This window comes from Hyla sarda, chromosome 2, assembly GCF_029499605.1.
Source record: "Hyla sarda isolate aHylSar1 chromosome 2, aHylSar1.hap1, whole genome shotgun sequence".
Lineage (NCBI taxonomy): Eukaryota > Metazoa > Chordata > Amphibia > Anura > Hylidae > Hyla > Hyla sarda.
This window is the reverse complement of record NC_079190.1, coordinates 77,416,532-77,435,791: the sequence shown is the minus strand read 5'-3', so window position 1 is coordinate 77,435,791 and position 19,260 is coordinate 77,416,532. Positions and strand designations below refer to the sequence as shown.

The window sequence follows — 19,260 nt, the reverse complement described above, 5'->3', positions numbered from 1 at the left end:
TCAGATCGGGGATCGGTCCGAACACTGATCTGCTGCCCAGCGCCCCTGCTACTTGCATGAATAAATTCTGTCGACTGGAGATACAGCGTTCGTGTAGCCACCGCTTCATGCCGTGGTTGACACACTTTATTCAGGTGAAGAGCTGGGGCACCAGGCAGAAGATCGCAGGGGATCCCAGCCGTGAGACTCTCGTGATCTGAGACTTACCCCCTATTTTTTTTTTTACTGGACCACTTTTTTAAAGATTGTCCACAGATCACTCCTGTTCAGTAAAGTATTGGATTGGGTGTCCTAGTGGCTCAAGCCCCAATGATTGGGCATTTATGGTATGTACAACTGATATATCACAAAATGTTAGTAAAATAATGTCTCAGAGTAGACTGTTAAAATTGAAGGTAAGAGTTAAGTAGCTGATAATATGGGTAAATGTTATGCGCTACAGACATTTGTCAGTTTAAATACATTCATATTGTATTTGTTCAAAAATTATATTTAGTCAATTACATTTAAAATGTTTTATATAGCATTGGTCTCCAATCTATGGCTTCCAAGCTATTGGGAGAGTGGGCCGAGTTAGCTTGGGAGCTGTCATTTAAAGGGGTACTCCACACCCCTAGAATCATATCCCCTATCCAAAGGATAGGGGATAAGATGTCAGATCGCCGGGGTCTCGCTGCTGGGGACCCCCGGGATCTCGGCAGCAGCACCCACCTGTACGGCTTCCACCTCACACCGGCAATGCTGGAGGCTTCGGATCCCGACCACAATGGCGGACGAGCGTGACGTCACGACTCCGCCCAGTGTGACATCACGCCCCACCCCCTCAATGCAAGTCTATGGGAGGGGGCGTGGCGGACCTCCCATAGACTCCAGCGCTGCCAGTGTGAGGTGGAAGCCATACAGGTGGGTGCTGTAGCCGAGATCCTGGGGGTCCCCAGCAGCGGGCCCCGGCGATCTGACATCTTATCCCCTATCCTTTGGATAGGGGATAAGATGTCTAGGGGTGCGGAGTACCCCTTTAAAGATTTTGTAAAACATGAAATACAATCGACACAATGTAAAACTTAAAAATATACATTCACTTACTATGTTATTTATTACATTACATAGACTTACATTAGTAAATTACAAGCAAAGGACATATGAAATCTAGTTTTTGTTAACCTTTTAATTTACAGGTGTAAAATTCCCTTGTTTTTAATGTAGTATAAACCTGACCATGCTTATCTGTCAGTTATCTATCTGTTACAGTCTCTAGAATTCGCCATTCCTCTTGCGGAGTGCAAGATCCAAGGTGCCAGTATTGTAAATGTTATTTCTGCTCAGGTTCTGGGTCTTCTGTTGCCTCTTTTATTTTGTCTGAAAGGCAGAGGGACATACATAATTGTCATACAGTAGCATGAACATTTAAGGTAAATTATTGTGCTTTAATATTGCCAGACCTGTTCGCTATTGTTGTATCTAGAAGAAAAAGAACAGGTTCTTACCCGTAATTCTGTTTCCACGAGTCCACCATGATGGTATCACTGGAGGTTGATCCTTGTCCTCTGTAATGATAGGAAAATAGAGAGGTTACAAAATGATGTCAACCAGACATAGGATGTTGCTATGGAACAGAACATATATACTGTATTATAAACAGCGTAGGGAGGGAATTATTGTATCCTAATAGTGAAATAATTAAAACAAGCCAATGAGAACACCGTAATGGCACAACCTGAGAAATACCATAAATTGTATGTCAATTCTATCAAGTCTAGAAAAATATTATTTCCAGCTCAGGCAGCTGCTTTATATTTTTGCTCTAAATAATTATCCCCCCGTTTAAGCCAAGGAAAATGCTGTTGCCGTCGGCAGTACTTTGTTATTGCCTTCTTTAAAGAGATCCTGACTTATAAACTTGACACAGTGGTGAAATATAGTGTCACTATGGAATAAAAGGAGTTCCTTAAAGGGGTACTCCGGTGAAAACCTTTTTTCTTTTAAATCAACTGGTGGCAGAAAGTTAAACATATTTGTAAATTACTTCTATTAAGAAAATCTTAATCCTTCCAGTACTTATTAGCTGCTGAATGCTACAGAGGAAATTCCTTTCTTTTTGGAACACTGATGACATCACGAGAACAGTGCTCTCTGCTGACATCTCTGTCCATTTTAGCATAGCAGATGTATACTAAGGGCAGCATGGTGGCTCAGTGGTTAGCACTGCTGCCTTGCAGTGCTGGGGACTTGGGTTCAAATCCCACTAAGGACAACAATAAATAAAGTGTTATTATTATTATAATAACGTCAGCAGAGAGAACTGTGCTTGTGATGTCATCAGAGAGCATTCCAAAAAGAAAATAATTTCCTCTGTAGTATTCAGCAGCTAATAAGTACAGGAAGGATTAAGATTTTTTAATAGAAGTAATTTACAAATATGTTTAACTTTCTGCCACCAGTTGATTTAAAAGAAAAAAGGTTTTCATCGGAGTACCCCTTTAAAGGTTATGTACACCTTTTGAAAAATATTTTTTATCCGTGCTTTGTACTTATTATAGTAGAAAAATACTTTCTCCATAGGTGTTTATATTGGTTTACATTTTACCAATTGTTTCAAAATGTTAAGTTTGTGTTTTCCAACTTTTATTATAAGTCCATCAGAGAAGCAATTATTTGATGGGCTTATCAGCCTTTCTTTGTTCTCTTCATAGAATTTCTACATTACTTCATGACTACATTAAAGATGAGAAGCTTAGATGATTGCTCAGGAGAGATGAGAATGCTGAGAAGAAATCCATCAAAGCATTGCTTTTCTGAGGGACTTCACTAATTACAGAAGCTGTAGAACAAAATTTTATCAATTTTCCAAAAACCTATGAAGAAAATGTTTTTTTGTACAATAAGTACAAAGTAAGAATTAAACAAAATAAAAACTTTTAAAGATGTTCATAGCCTTTTAGGTTTCCCACACTGTTCTTACTTCTAAATCAATAAATTGTACCTTACAATTCCTCAGCTTTTCTTTTTTTTTTTTTTTACTATTTTAAAAATGACTCCTTTTGGATTTGCCCTTGAGGCATGAAGAGTAGCAATAGATGATATAGCAGGCTAATTCTCCTTTAATTTCCACAGCCTAAAGTAGTACTCCGGGATATGAAAACATCCCCTATCCTAAGGATAGGGGATAAGTTCCAGATTTCTGGGAGTCCGACTGCTGAGAACCCCCGCGGTCTCCGTACAGGGCCCTGGCAGTCCGCAGGAAGGATTTGACCTTCGGCGTGTTCGACCACTGGATGAAGTGGCAGCTGACACGCTCCCCCCTCAGTAAAACTCTATGGGAGAGCTGGAGTGCTGCATTCAGCAATCTCCAGCTCTGCCATAGAACTGCATTGAGGTGGGGTGTCGGCCGCCTCTTTGTGCGATCGTCGACACACGTTATTTGGCCGTAGAGTCGGGGCTCTGTACGGGAGATTGGACCCCCCCCCCTTAATCTGAAACTTATCCCCTATGCTTAGGATAGGGGATAAGTTTTCATATCCCAAAGTACTCCTTCAACCCTTTAAGGACCAAGCCCATTTTCACCTTAAGGACCAGGCCAGTTTTATTTTTGCGTTTTCCTTTTTTCCTCCTTGCCTAAAATCCATAACTCCTTTATATTTCCATCTACAGACCCATATAAGGGCTTGTTTTTTGCATGACCAATTGTATTTTGTAGTGAAATCTCTCATTTTACTGTAAAATGTACTGCGAACCCAAAAAATTATTTTTTTTTAGGAATTAAATGTAAATGAAAACCACAATTTTGAAGGGTTTTGTTTTCACACTATACACTTTACTGTAAAAAGATATGTGTTCTTTATTCTGTGGGTCAATACGATTAAAGTGATACCCATGGCTAGATACTTTTATATTTTTGTACCGCTTAAAAAAATTCTAAAACTTTTTGTATAAAATCAGTAATCTAAAATCGCCCTATTTTGACCACCTATAACTTTATTTTTCTGTATATAGGGCGGTATGAGGGCTCATTTTTTGCGCCATCATCTGTACTTTTTATTGATACCACATTTGCGTATATAAAACTTTTAGATAAGTTTTTATAATTTTTTTGGGGAATAAAATGTGACTAAAAAGCAGCATTTTTGTACTTTTTTTTTATTTTTTACGTTTACGCCATTCACCGTACGGGATAATTAACATTATATTTTGATAGTTCAGACATACCAAATATGTTTATAATTTTTTTTTTACTCTTTTTGGGGGTAAAATGAGAAAAACTGACAATTTTCATTTTTATTGGGGGAGGGGTTTTTTCACTTTATTTTTTATTTTTTCATTTTTCAATTTTTTTTGAAACACTTTTTATGTCCCCATAAGGCACTATCTATAGCAATCATTTGATTGCTAATACTGTTAATTAGTTTGCTCCTAAATCAAACCAGTAAGGTAACACAGTGGGTCCACACCCGTTGGGGTGTTATACATTTAACAAATTTATATGTTGGTATTTTTGGTTCATTAAAATCTCTTCTACTATTTCAGCCATACAGTATAAGTTAAGTTTTTAAAATACAAGCATATTTTTGTGAAATCTTCATCAACGTTCACAAACAATTGGTAGTGGGGAAAAAAACACTTTTGTTCCAGGGAACAACCAGATATAAACTTGTCGAAGTGAACATGTTATGAGTCTGACAGATACCACATACCCCTGTAAAGTTAAGCCAAAGACTGTTCATGTTAGTATTAGGTTTCCCTTAGTCTGCAGGAAGTAAGGACATGGTTGACACACAACAGAGTAATCAGCAGAAATATCTCCAGCAGTCATTTGCTCCTGGCTTGAAATCAGTCATGTTATCCATCTAGAATACCAAGTGCTTTTTCCACCAAGTCATACAATATAATAAGATGTACCATTGTTTTCCATCATCTTTAGTCATTTCTGTAACCTCTTGACACTGAGAAGGGTAATTCTATGACCTTTTTAAGCTGATTGTAGAAATTAATGTACACTAAGGGTATGTTCACACTCCGAAATTCCGTGAGCAGAATTCCGCGAGTAAAATTCCGCACTGTGAATGTTAGCATCTGTGTGAATGGGTCTTCCCCGAGACCCGTTCACACTGCAGAATTGTGTTCCGCGCAAAGAAAGAAGATGTTCACTCTTTGCGTGGAAGTCCGCGAGCACTGCATAGCCGTCAATGGTGACGGCGCAGTGCCGTGCGGTCTACCGCCGGCTGTCAGGCTGAATCTCTGCTCGCTGAATTCCGAGAGCAGAGATTTATCTACAAATCCGTAGTGTGAACATACCCTAACTGTTTTATGTAGTCTACATCCCAGTTTTCCAGCATGTCCTATTTATCTAAAGTATATGCCAAATATTCTTTTTTTATGTATACAGTGGCAATATAGTTCATGTAGGGGTATTTTTGGATTAATAAAGTGTCATATTTCTGAAAAACAGGGTGTGTGCTGCAGAGAAAAATAAATTTTTAAAAAAAAATTGGGTTAGTTTAAAACATGGAATTGCTGGAGTTGGGGGAGAGAAGGCCATCGTCTACTCCATCCACTTTGTTCATATGTTGAGTTAGCTTCACTCAATATAAGTCACCTGAGAAAGCTCCTTTAAATGAGGTATTAGCTTATAAAAAATACTTCTAGCCTTGGTAAAGACAGGTTTTGCCAAGCCTGTGGAAGTCAGGACTTTATTTTAAATCGTAACTAGTCCATATAGATTTACATCTATATACAGTATGGTACAAAAGTTTTAGCAGATGGTGGGGGGGGGGGGGGAATGGGCAGTAAAAAAAAGTGTTAATTATTTTTTATCAATAAACAAATTGCTAAGTAAAAAAAACAGGAGAGAAATCTAAATTAAATTGATATTTAGTGTGACCATCCTTTACTTTCAAAACACATCAAATATTCTAGGTACAAAAATGAAAAAATGTGAGAATGTGAAGTACAATGCGGAATAAATAATAATAAAATAAATAACTGAAGAAGTGTATAGAATACATAAGAGTGAGTGAAGGAAAAGTGAATAAAATGAATGTGTGCTAGTGAGTGACCAGTGAAAGAGTGAAAAGTGCATGGTCAATGAATAGTGAAAAAGTGTTGAAAGTGCATGGTAACATGAATATAAATAATGTGAAAGTGCAAAGTGCTATATACTAATAATGTACAACGTCAATAAGTGGAGAGAAAACTATATACTTTTATTTCTTTAAGCAAGCGCTTACAAATAAAGTGCATGGGTGCCACCCAGAATCAATTAAATATTAAAGAATAGCAGCATTGAAAAATAGGATTGGTGCAAATGATGCCAAGAAAACTGGGTTGCATTAAGAAAGAGAGAGTGTAGGAGTGCCATAGAGAAACGAGGTGTACAGTGGCACCACAACAATTATGATAAAAAGTGCAGCCAAAATGTGCCAATGGTCAAATGGTAAAATTATGAATGAATAATACAATACATGGTCATATGGCGAGAATAAAGTGCAAACATTTTCAAAAAGCAGCATATAAATTATCAAAAAACAGCATATCATTTGGGAATGCCATGGAAAAAACCCGGGGTACATTGGCGCCACAGAAAACTGTAGTAAAAAGTGGCGCCAAATAGGCCACTCACAATAATCAAATAGTAAAGTACTGAATTAATAATGCAGTGCATAATAGTATGGCGAGAATCACAAAAATGAGTAAAAGTCCAGAAAATATCGAAGAGCAGCATGTCCAAAGGACAGTAGGTCCAAATGAATGGACCAAGGTAAAGTGACCATGATATTGTGTAAACCACTGAAGACAGTGGTACACTAGTAGATAACTATAACAGTAAATGGTTAAATGGCGTGAATGGCCAGAAGCAATAAAGTGCACACAGTGTCAAAAAACGGCATATGTGGCAAACTATTGATCCACAAGAAAGAATGTATAGTGGCGGATAGAACTGTTTTATTGTTGTACAAACCACTGTACGTAAGAAAAATAATAAAACCTAAAAAAAAAAATATGAATTTTATTATATATATTGGCATCGGGTAACATGCATGGCGGCATAGAAAAGAGTATATATAGATCTGTGCAGATAAGGAGGAAGATGTGCTTCTTCATGGACGTAGGCTGATAAATCTAAAACCAAAGAAAAAAGAAAGAAGGGTAAGTATTAAAAAAAAAAAATTCAATAAAACCAATAAACACCCACCCGAGGGAGGAAATTAAACACTAGATCAGGAGCGGAATAAAACAAATATCTTGTTGTTGTAAACAACTGCAAGATATACTATCTCCAGATGAAAACGACTTGTTAAAAAAAGAAATGAATGATCTGTATATAGTGGAGGAAAAGCAGATTCAAGAGCAAAAAACGAAGACATTTCAGAAAGATGTTCTAGATTTCCAGAACCAGCGAGTATTCAAGTGGAAGTTTAACAACCCCACCAATAGGATCCGCAGTTCATCAGTATCATCTGGGATGTCTCAGGAAGTTATGTCAGATACATCCTCAGTGTCTCCTCACATCGGAGATACCATAGAAACAATTATGATTCATATCATGGTCCCGCTACGAGGAGCAGAATGGAAAGAGCAGCAGTAGAGGACACACAACGAGGAGCATCCAAGGTAATCAATCTATCTAAACATGTACTCACTGATGACCAAATCAAAATACTCAATCGAGGTTTATCTTTCTCCCCTACTTCCAGCGTGGACTCATTTGAGGTCTTGAAAGACATGCAACTGTTTGCAACAAAACTTATTTAAAAAAATAAATTAATAATCGGTCTTCAGCATTTTTTTGTTCCACACGTGAAGAAACTCTAGCATTACAAGCACTGGAACAATTGTCAGAAGAGCAGAATACATCTAACACGGAGTGGTTTCCAAGCGCACTGGCTGCACGCTCACGTAAGTTCCCCCCTCTTTCACTGTCCTCTAATATTGACATATTTGTTCAAGTTACATCAAGGGACATCGAGCAGTTGTCATCCTTTCGGAAGTTTTACAACTGTTCGCAATCTGAGAAATTGGCCATCGAGCAACTTCAAGCAATGTCGGACATTGTAATCAAAGGGGGCAATGTTGTTCTATGGCCCCTTGATCTCTATGAAAAAGGTTCATAGACAGTTGAAAGATACAACATGCTGTAAAAAGTTGACTTTCAACCCTTTAAGCAAATTTCAGGGGGAACTTTCTTATATTTTATCACAGGCCACTTCCAAAGGCATCATCACTTCCAAACAACGGAATATCTGATGATTGACAGTCCCACGATTGCCACTTCGTACTTTGTACTTCCCAAAGTACACAAACAAGCTGCAACTCCACCAGGTAGACCCATTGTGTCTGGGCGTAATAATATGTGCAAACCTATTTGTAAACTTATTAATTTGATCCTCAGACCCCTGGTGGAAACTCTGCTGTCTTACATAAAAGATACCACAGATGCCCTATGGAGACTGGAGGATATCCAATTAGGTGACGATATGTTGATTGTAACAAGCGACGTGGAGTCCTTGTACACATCCATTCGCCAACAAGATGGAGTTCGGGCTGTAGGTAAATTTCTGATGATGTCCGGGATTCACAGAACAATGGGTGAGTTTGTGCTTAAACTCCTCAATTTTTTTCTTGACCCATAACTTTTTTCTCTTTAAAGAGGTGTACTATTTACAAATACAAAGCACCGCAATGGGGCGACATGTGCACCATTTTATGCAAACCTGTTCTTAGGGGCATGGGAAAGATCTATATTTTTGACAGACCCTCCCCCTAGTATTGAGAAAGTACAGAAGTGGGCTCGGTATATTGACAATGTCATTTTTGTTTGGAAGGGATCGCTGAAGGAGTTGCAGACATTCATGACAACGTTAAATACAAATAATCTGAACATTAGACTCACCTACAAAGCTGGAAGGAAACATATGGACTTCCTGGACATCTCCTTTGCCGTAGAAGAACAAGGGTACAGTCCGACCTCTTCCGTAAACCCACTGCGACCAACTCCATACTTCACGCACAATCATATCCCCAGAATTTCATTAAGGTCATTCCCACTGGACAATTTTTGAGATTGAGACATATCTGCTCCACAGATGAGGCATTTGAAAATTGTGCTATGGAACTCTGGAATAGATTCTCTGAGAGAAGATACAAAGAAACCTGGATCCGCCCGCCGGGCTTATCTGAGGGACAAACATACAAGTAGGAGGAGTCTGCTACAACCGAAAATTAGGAATTCCAAAGACGATCAGGAAAGATTTATCTCATCTTACCATGCACAGGTTCCCCAAGATAAGGAGATTCTGTCTAAAAATTTGAATATTCTACTAGCCGATCCGGTTTTGAGACTATGCCTTCCTAAACAACCATCTATTACATTCAGAAGGAGTGCTAATCTTAGAGATATGCTGGTACATAGCCATCACAAGGGCAAAAAATCCACTAACCTCTTTGGAGCTGACAAACCGAAATGGGGTTGTCGCCCCTGTGGGAAATGTGTTGCCTGTCCCAATATCTGCTCAGATTCTACTTTTTGTAATTCTGATGGCACACGTTCCTTTGATATTAGACATACTATCTCATGTAACACATTGGGGGTTATATACCATGCTACCTGCCCATGTGGTTTGATTTATGTAGGGATGACTACCAGCGAACTAAAGAGAACAAGGGAACATGTCCTAGGAATTATGGCAGCCAAGGAGGAAGATGATCTATCTCGACTGACTACAGTTCTTCGACACTTTAAGACCCATCATGGAAGCGATCCAAGTGATTTACAGGTGAAGGGCATTGACCACATTTTTGTGGGTATCAGGGGAGGAAATTGGAAGATTAAACTAGCACAACTTGAAACCAAATGGATTTACAGGCTCAAAACACTATGACCGAATGGATTAAATGATCATGCCAGCTTTGTGCCATTTCTATAAGATAACTGACCTATATAGACACTTTGTATTTATTCCGCTCCTGATCTAGTGTTTAATTCCCTCCTTCGGGTTGGTGTTTATTGGTTTTATTTAATGTTGTTTTTAATACTTACCCTTCTTTTTTTCTTTTTCTTTGGTTTTAGATTTATAAGCCTACATCCATGAAGATGCACATCTTCCTCCTTATCTGCACAGATCAATTTATACTCTTTTCTATGCTGCCATGCATGTTACTCAATGCCATTATATATACACACATATATATATATATATATATATATATATACACACTATATTTTAATATGTATTACATTTTATTTTATTTTTTGAGGTTTCATTACTTTTGTTACGTACAGTGGTTTGTAACACAATAAAACAGTTCTATCCACCACTATACATTTTTTCTTGTGGATCAATAGTTTGCCACATATGCAGTTTTTTGACCAGTCACGCCATATAACCATTTACTGTTATAGTTATCTATTAGTCTACCACTATCTTCAGTGGTTTACACAATATCATGGTCACTTTACCATGGTCCAGTGGCTGTCTTTCATTTGGACCTACTGTCCTTTGGACATGCTGCTCTTCGATGTTTTCTGCACTTTCACTCACTTTTTGTGATTCTCGCCATACTATTATGCACTGCATTATTCATTCAGTATTTTACTATTGAGTGGCCTATTTGGCGCCACTTTTTACTACAGTTTTCTGTGGCGCCAATGCAACCCCGTTTTTTTCCATGGCATTTCCAAATTATATGCTGCTTTTTGATCATTTATAGGCTGCTTTTTGATAATTTTTGCACTTAATTCTCGCCATATGACCATGTATTTTATTATTCATTCATAATTTTACCATTTGACCATTGTAAGTGACACATTTTGGCTGCACTTTTTATCATAATTGTTGTGGCACCACTGTACTCCTCATTTCTCTATGGCACTCCCACACTCTATCTCTTTCTTAAAACAACCCAGTTTTCTTGGCATTATTTGCACCAATCCTATTTTTCATTGCTGCTATTCTTTAATATTTAAAGGGGTACTCCGGTGAAAACCTTTTTTCTTTTAAATCAGCTGGTGGCAGAAAGTTAAACATATTTGTAAATTACTTCTATTAAAATATCTTAATCCTTCCTTTACTTATTAGCAGCTGAATAATACAGAGGAAATTCTTTTCCTTTTGGAATGCTCTCTGATGACATCACGACATCAGTTCTCTCTGCTGACATTATTATAATAATAATAACGCTTTATTTATTGTTGTCCTTAGTGGGATTAGAACCCAAGTCCCCAGCACTGCAAGGCAGCAGTGCTAACCACTGAGCCACCATGCTGCCCTTAGCATACATCTGCTATGCATCTGCTATGCATGGTTTCTAAAATGGACAGAGATGTCAGCAGAGAGCACTGTGTTCGTGATGTCATCAGTGTTCCAAAAAGAAAGGAATTTCCTCTGTAGCATTCAGCAGCTAATAAGTACTGGAAGGATTAAGATTTTTTAATAGAAGTAATTTACAAATATGTTTAACTTTCTGCCACCAGTTTATTTAAAAGAAAAAAGGTTTTCACCGGAGTACCCCTTTAATTGATTCTGGGTGGCACCCATGCACTTTCTTTGTAAGCGCTTGCTTAAAGAAATAAAAATATATAGTTTGCACTCCACTTATTGCCAATGTGCATTATTAGTATATAGCACTTGGCACTTTCCCATTATTTACATTCATGTTACCATACACCTTCTTTCAACACTTTTTCCTCCTGCACACTGTTAGGATTCGGCAGGCTGGATGTGGATCCTCTGTGTCAGCGAGGGATTGACGTGGACCGTACCGGTGGACCGGTTCTAGGTTGCTACTGGTATTCACCAGAGCCCGCCGCAAAGCGGGATGGTCTTGCTGCGGCGGTAGCAAACAGGTCGCATCCACCGGCAACGGCTCAACCTCGCTGACTGCTGAGAAGGTGTGGGGCAGAAAGACTAGACAGAGGCGAGGTCAGACGTTGCAGAAGGTCAGGGCAGGCGGCAAGGTTCGTAGTGAATGGTGATAGCAGAAGGTCTGGAAACACTGGTATGGCAAACACAGGAAACGCTTTCTCTAGGCATAAGGGCAACAAGATACGGCAATGCTGGGAAGGGGAAGTGAGGTTATATGAGCAAGGAGCAGGTGGAAGCTAATTACAGTGATTGGGCCAGGCACCAATCAGTGGTGCACTGGCCCTTTAAATCCTAGAGAGCTGGCGCGCGCGCGCCCTAGAGAGCGGAGCCGCGCGCGCCAGGACGTGACAGCCGGGGACCGGGACAGGTGAGTAGCTTGGGATGCGATTCGCGAGCGGTGTCAGTGCAGCGCTCCCGGTCATCGGGTCTGACCGGGGCGCTGCAAAGAGGAAAATGCCGCGAGCGCTCCGGGAGGAGCAGGGACCCGGAGCGCTCGGCGTAACACACACTTTTTCACTATTTATTGACCATGCACTTTTCACTCTTTTACTGGTCACTCACTAGCACACATTCATTTTATTCACTTTTCCTTTACTCACTCTTATGTATTCTATACACTTCTTTATTGGTATATATTTTATTATTATTTATTCTGCATTGTACTTCACAGTCTCACATTTTTTCATTCACGCATATCTTATTTTTGTCTGGGTGTGGTACACAGTGTGTTTTGTGGAATGGCACATTAAGGGTTATATGTGTTTTTGCATTTCTATGTTCATTGGGTGTTTATGTTTTGTCCTGCATCTAGTTGTTCTGTGTTTTGTGTTTGTCTTCTCATTGTTGCCATTAGTTACTATAGGGAGGCCTCCTGTTTTACATGTAGGCAGTTCCACGCCGGCGGCCTCTCCTTCCCTGTGATCTGGCCATTCATTCTCCCTCAGTAATCGAGACGGAGCAGAGTCTGCCCTGCCCCGCTCTCTGACGGAGCTGCTGGTGCATCATGTGACCCTCCCAGGTCATGTGATGCAGCCGGACCATTTCCGGAGCGTTCCCCGCCCCTTCATAGCACAGCACCAGCTGTATGGAGGTTTAGACACGCCCCCTGATGAAGCATAACTCAAACTCTATTCAACTGACCTGGATAGCATGCAGCGGGCATATACAGCTGCACAAGCAAATTTAGATGATACCCGCCATGCAAGTTACCACCTACCAACTCCAACCCCAACGTATGCTTCACGTAATGCTTCATTCAATAACAAACGGATACAATGGTATATGGGTATTATTGATGTATATATACCAAGTCCATCACAAGTACGTGGTGCTATCGTTCACCACCATTGCAAACTCTATTCAACTGACCTGGATAGCATGTGGCGAGCATATACAGCTGCACAAGAACATTTTTATGAATTACTCACGACCAACACGTTCAGGTCTTCTTGAAGTTTTTCTTTTTATTCATATGTTATTTTCAGAATCATCACAATTTCTTATAGAGATGCATGGGGTACGATAGTTTACATCCCAAGTGGGCAAGATGACAAATGCCTCAGCTCCAGCCTGCCGTGCTACGTTGCGGGGAACACCCCTTAATAATGCGCACAGATGTGGAGTCTGAGCTGGGTTAAATACACTGGTATGTTACAAGAATTTAACTCTTTCAGCGCTTGTTGCATTTTTATATATACATCAATAATACCCATATACCATCGTAACCTTTTGTTATAGAATGAAGCATATCGTGAAACATACGTTGGGGTTGGAGTTGGTAGGTGGTAACTTGCATGGCGGGTAGTTTCTGTTGGCTGTTGTCTCTTTTTCATTCCAGCTTTGAGCATATAGGATGTTTTCTATGTTATGATTCCTTCTCTCTGGCTTACTTTATGGTACTATCCTTTTCCATATGTAAATCCTTTTGTCAGACTTTTCAGAGAGCTAATCTTATCATATCTTGCTTCTGTTCCCGTATTCCATATATTGTTGCACCTTTTGTACCATCTCCAGTCTTCTGTTTTTGTCACCCACAGCACCTACATTTTAATGTCCTTTCTATTTTTAAATGTATGTCTGCTTTGATATCTGTTCAATAAAATATTAAGATTTTACATAATTGGTTCTTTTCGGATTGTGAATATCAAATATTTTTGAAGCAGATTGGGGTTTGAAAATGTGCTGTTTAAGCTCTTTTGAAAAAGCACAAAGTAACAGGCAACCATGTGGACCGTAGGCACACTGGTCGGCTAAATTTATTCCAGCAGGTGAAAGACACATCGGAGGAGATTTATCAAAACCGGTGTAGAGAAAAAGTTGCTGAGTTGCCCATAGCAACCAATCAGATCGCTTCTTTCATTTTTCAGAGGCCTTCAGATTGGTTGCTATGGACAACTCATCAACTTTTCCTCTGGACAGGTTTTGCTAATTCTTCCCCATCATGCTCACTTACCATACCAATTGGAATATGTAGCAGTGCCATCAGTTCAGAAGTGGCAGAAATCTGTGGGACTTATGCACACCTATCTACTGTTCAGAGATGTCTGGCTAGAAGTGATCTTCATGCAAGTATTGCGTCCAAAAAGCCATACCCTTTACTTCAAATATTTGGCTGTAAAACAGTTTGTTAACTGAAGGGCTGGAGAGTGGAGCAAATGATGAGCTTATGCATGTATTCGGTAAAGCTTGGTTTAGGGTGTTTGCAAGTTTGGGGCTGCGTTACAACATGTGAAGGTGTGGATTGGGTCAGGATTAATTGTATCTTTAATACTGAGAAATAGAGGCAGACCCTTATTTAGTAATACCAACAAAGAGGCATCTGATTGGCTCCAAATTTATTCAGCAGGAGTACAATGACTTCAAACATACAACCAAAGGCATTTAGAACTATCTTCAATTTAAAGAAGGACAAGGAAAATTGGAAGTGATTATATAACCCTGATAACAGAGCCCTGATCTCCACATCATCCAGTCTGTCTGAGATTACGTGAAGAGAAGGATTTGTGCAGTCTACATCCACTCAGGATCTGTGGCTAGTTCTCCAAGAAGATCTGTGACTAGTTCTCCAAGAAGATGCTCACTGAACAGACGGAGCAGAGCGATGACGCTGCCCATCAATCAAGCGGAGGGGGCGTCGCTCCCGGCCGAAGAACGGGAGTAGGTGAGAAGAGCTCCCCGCCCAGGGGACTACTTACGGCGGCGGCAGTGACTAGTTTATAACTTCATATCTTCACCATCCCTGGGGGCAGGAGCATCCCCCGGGAATGGTGAAAATAAAGATTTTACCCTATATAACGCTTTGCCAAGCGTTATGTAGGGTAAAATCTGATGATTGGTTCCCTTTAATGTATGTACATTACAAACATGCCACACAATAGGCAATTATACAAATATATATACAGTCATGGCCGTAAATGTTGGCACCCCTGATATTTTTCAAGAAAATGAAGTAATTCTCACATAAAAGGATTGCAGTGACACATGTTTTGCTATACACATGTTTATTCCCTTTGTGTGTATTGGAACTAAACCAGGGAAGAAAAAAGCTAATTGGACATAATGTCACACCAAACTTCAAAAATGGGCTGGACAAAATTATTGGCACCCTTTCAAAATTGTGAATAAATAAGATTGTTTCAAGTATGTGATGCTCCTTTAAACTCACCTGGGGTAACAGGTGATGCTCCTTTAAACTCACCTGGGGTAACAGGTGTAGGTAATATAAAAATCACCCCTGAAAGCAGATAAAAATGAGAGAAGTTCACCTAGTCTTTGCATTATGTGTCTGTGTGTGCCACACTAAGCATGGACAACAGAAAGAGGAGAAGAGAACTGTCCGAGGACTTGAGAACCAAAATTGTGGAAAAATATCAACAATCTCAAGGTTACAAGTCCATCTCCAGAGATCTAGATTTGCCTTTGTCCACAGTGCGCAACATTATCAAGAAGTTTGCAACCCATGGTACTGTAGCTAATCTCCCTCTTCGTGGATGGAAGAGAAAAATTGATGAAAGGTGTCAACACAGGATAGTCCGGATGTTGGATAAGCAGCCCCAAACAAGTTCCAAAGATATTGAAGCTGTCCTGCAGGCTCAGGGAGCATCAGTGTCAGCACGAACTATCCGGCGACATTTAAATTAAATGAAACGCTATGGCAGGAGACCCAGGAGGACCCCACTGCTGACACAAAGACATAAAAAGCAAGACTACATTTTGACAAAATGAACTTGAGTAAGCCAAAATCCTTTTGGGAAAACGTCTTGTGGACAGATGAGACCAAGATAGAGCTTTTTGGTAAAGCACAACATTCTACTGTTTACTGAAAACAGAAATAGGCCTACAAAGAAAATAACACAGTACCTACAGTGAAATATGGTGGAGGTTCAATGATGTTTTGGAGTTGTTATGCTGCCTCTGGGACTGGGTGCCTTGAATGTGTGCAAGGCATCATAAAATTTGAGGATAACCAATGGATTTTGGGTCGCACTGTACAGCCCAGTGTCAAAAAGCTGGGTTGCGTCCAAGATCTTGGGTCTTCCAGCAGGACAATGACCCCAAACATACATCAAAAAGCACCCAGAAATGGATGGCAACAAAGCGTTGGAGAGTTCTGAAGTGGCAGCAATGAGTCCAGATCTAAATCCCATTGAACACCTGTGGAGAGATCTTAAAATTGCTGTTGGGAAGAGGCGCCCTTCCAATAAGAGAGACCTGGAGCAGTTTGCAAAGGAAGAGTGGTCCAACATTCCAGCTGAGAGGTGTAAGAATCTTATTGATGGTTATAGGAAGCGACTGATTTCAGTTCTTTTTTCCAAAGGGTGTGCAACCAAATATTAAGTTAAGGGTGCCAATAATTTTGTCCAGCCCATTCTTGGAGTTTGGTGTGACATTATATCCAATTTGCTTTTTTTCCTCTTTTTTTGGGTTTAGTTTTAATACACACAAAGGAAATAATCATGTGTATAGCAAAACATGTGTTACTGCAGTCTTTTCTGTGAGAAATACTTAATTTTCTTTAAAAATATCAGGGGTGCCAACATTTACGGCCATGACTATATATATATAATATATATACACAGTACAGACCAAAAGTTTGGACACACCTTCTCATTCAAAGAGTTTTCTTTATTTTCATGACTATGAAAATTGTACATTCACACTGAAGGCATCAAAACTATGAATTAACACATGTGGAATTATAGACATAAAAAAGTGTGAAACAACTGAAAATATGTCATATTCTTGGTTCTTTAAAGTAGCCACCTTTTGCTTTGATTACTGCTTTTGCACACTCTTGGCATTCTCTTGATGAGCTTCAAGAGGTAGTCACCTGAAATGGTCTTCCAACAGTCTTGAAGGAGTTCCCAGAGATGCTTAGCACTTGTTGGCCCTTTTGCCTTCATTTGGTTCAGGACTGGTGACTGTGGAGGCCAGGTCATCAGGCACAGCACCCCATCACTCTCCTTCTTGGTCAAATAGCCCTTACACAGCCTGGAGGTGTGTTTGGGGTCATTGTCCTGTTGAAAAATAAATGATGGTCCAACTAAATGCAAACCGGATGGAATAGCATGCCACTGCAAGATGCTGTGGTAGCCAAGCTGGTTCAGTATGCCTTCCATTTTGACTAAATCCCCAACAGTGTCACCAGCAAAGCACCCCACACCATCACACCTCCTCCTCCATGCTTCACGGTGGGAACCAGGCATTTAGAGTCCATCCGTTCACCTTTTCTGCTTTGCACATCGTTGGAACCAAAGATCTCAAATTTGGACTCATCAGACTCATCAGACCAAAGCACAGATTTCCATTGGTCTAATGTCCATTCCTTGTGTTCTTTAGCCCAAACAAGTCTCTTCTGCTTGTTGCCTGTCCTTAGCAGTGGTTTCCTAGCAGATATTCTACCATGAAGGCCTGATTCACACAGTCTCCTCTTAATAGTTGTTCTAGAGATGTGTCTGCTGCTAGAACTCTGTATGACATTGACCTGGTCTCTAATCTGAGCTGCTGTTAACCTGCGATTTCTGAGGCTGGTGACTCGGATGAACTTATCCTCCGCAGCAGAGGTGACTCTTGGTCTTCCTTTCCGCATGTGAGCCAATTGCTTTGTAGCTCTTGATGGTTTTTGTGACTGCACTTGGGGACACTTTCCACCTAGAATATGACATATTTTCAGTTGTTTCACACTTTTTTGTTATGTCTATAATTCCACATGTGTTAATTCATAGTTTTGATGCCTTCAGTGTGAATCTACAATTTTCATAGTCATGAAAATAAAGAAAACTTTTTGAATGAGAAGGTGTGTCCAAACTTTTGGTCTGTACTGTATATATATATATATATATATATATACACACACAAACACACACAATGGCCCTCATTTACTAACATGATTCCAACTCTTTTTGTCGGATTTTGCGCCTAAATTCTGTCGCACCGAACGTGCAACAGAATGTGCGACAGAAAAAACCCGACAGAATCTGAATCACTCAGAGTGAAAAACAACACCCTACAAAATGGGCGTTGTTTTCGGGAAAAAGGCCGTGTTCCCTACATTTCAGCCAAAATCACTCGTCTTTTCCTAAAACCACTCTGAAATTCATGTGAATTATCTGGGAAGAAAACCTGACACTTTAAAGCATGTATAAAGTTTCAGAAAGTCGAGTAAATTCTCTGGCTGTTTGCTCCTTTGCCTGCCTCCTCTTTTTCAAGCAATTCTTACTTGTAATTTTTAATTTTTTTTGCACAATTAAATTTTTAAGCAAGGTTTTAGCTTTATTAACACATTTTTTATGAGTCTTTTCAACACTTTGTTTCCCATCGTTTCAGTAATGATGGCGATTCCAAAAAAAAAAAAGAAAAAATTATAATAATACACACACATATATATATATATATATATATATATACAGGGTGGGCCATTTATATGGATACACCTTAATAAAATTGGAATGGTTGGTGATATTAACTTTCTGTTTGTGGCACATTAGTATATGTGAGGGGGGAAACTTTTCAAGATGGGTGGTGACCATGCTTGCCATTTTGAAGTCGGACATTTTGAATCCAACTTTTGTTTTTTCAATAGGAAGAGGGTCATGTGACACATCAAACTTATTGGGAATTTCACAAGAAAAACAATGATGTGCTTGGTTTTAACGTAACCTTATTCTTTCATGAGTTATTTACACGTTTCTGACCACTTATAAAATGTGTTCAATGTGCTGCCCATTGTGTTGTGTCTCCCGCTCTTCACACACTGATAGCAACACCGCAGGAGAAATGCTAGCACAGACTTCCAGTATCCGTAGTATCAGGTGCTGCACATCTCGTATCTTCACAGCATAGACAATTGCCTTCAGATGACCCCAAAGATAAAAGTCTAAGGGGGTCAGATGGGGAGACCTTG

At 39.7% G+C, this 19,260-nt stretch overlaps 1 protein-coding gene across 6 annotated transcripts in view; it reads right to left on the bottom strand.

Moving 5' to 3' along the window:
- Window positions 1–981: 981 nt before the first annotated feature.
- The window catches only part of LOC130358639 (protein LBH-like), a 42,192-nt gene continuing 23,913 nt past the window's right edge, over window positions 982–19,260 (bottom strand). For 3 of the 6 annotated variants that reach the window (XM_056562162.1, XM_056562163.1, XM_056562164.1), the window contains exons 4-5: window positions 1,488–1,547; window positions 984–1,359 (exon numbers count right to left, since the gene is read on the bottom strand). In XM_056562162.1, the coding sequence (XP_056418137.1) occupies window positions 1,313–1,359; window positions 1,488–1,547 (107 nt within the window). In that variant the 3' untranslated portion in view covers window positions 984–1,312. Of the gene's footprint in view, window positions 1,360–1,487; window positions 1,548–19,260 lie in introns of all 6 variants that reach the window. The other 3 variants (XM_056562159.1, XM_056562160.1, XM_056562161.1) reach the window with 3 other exon arrangements.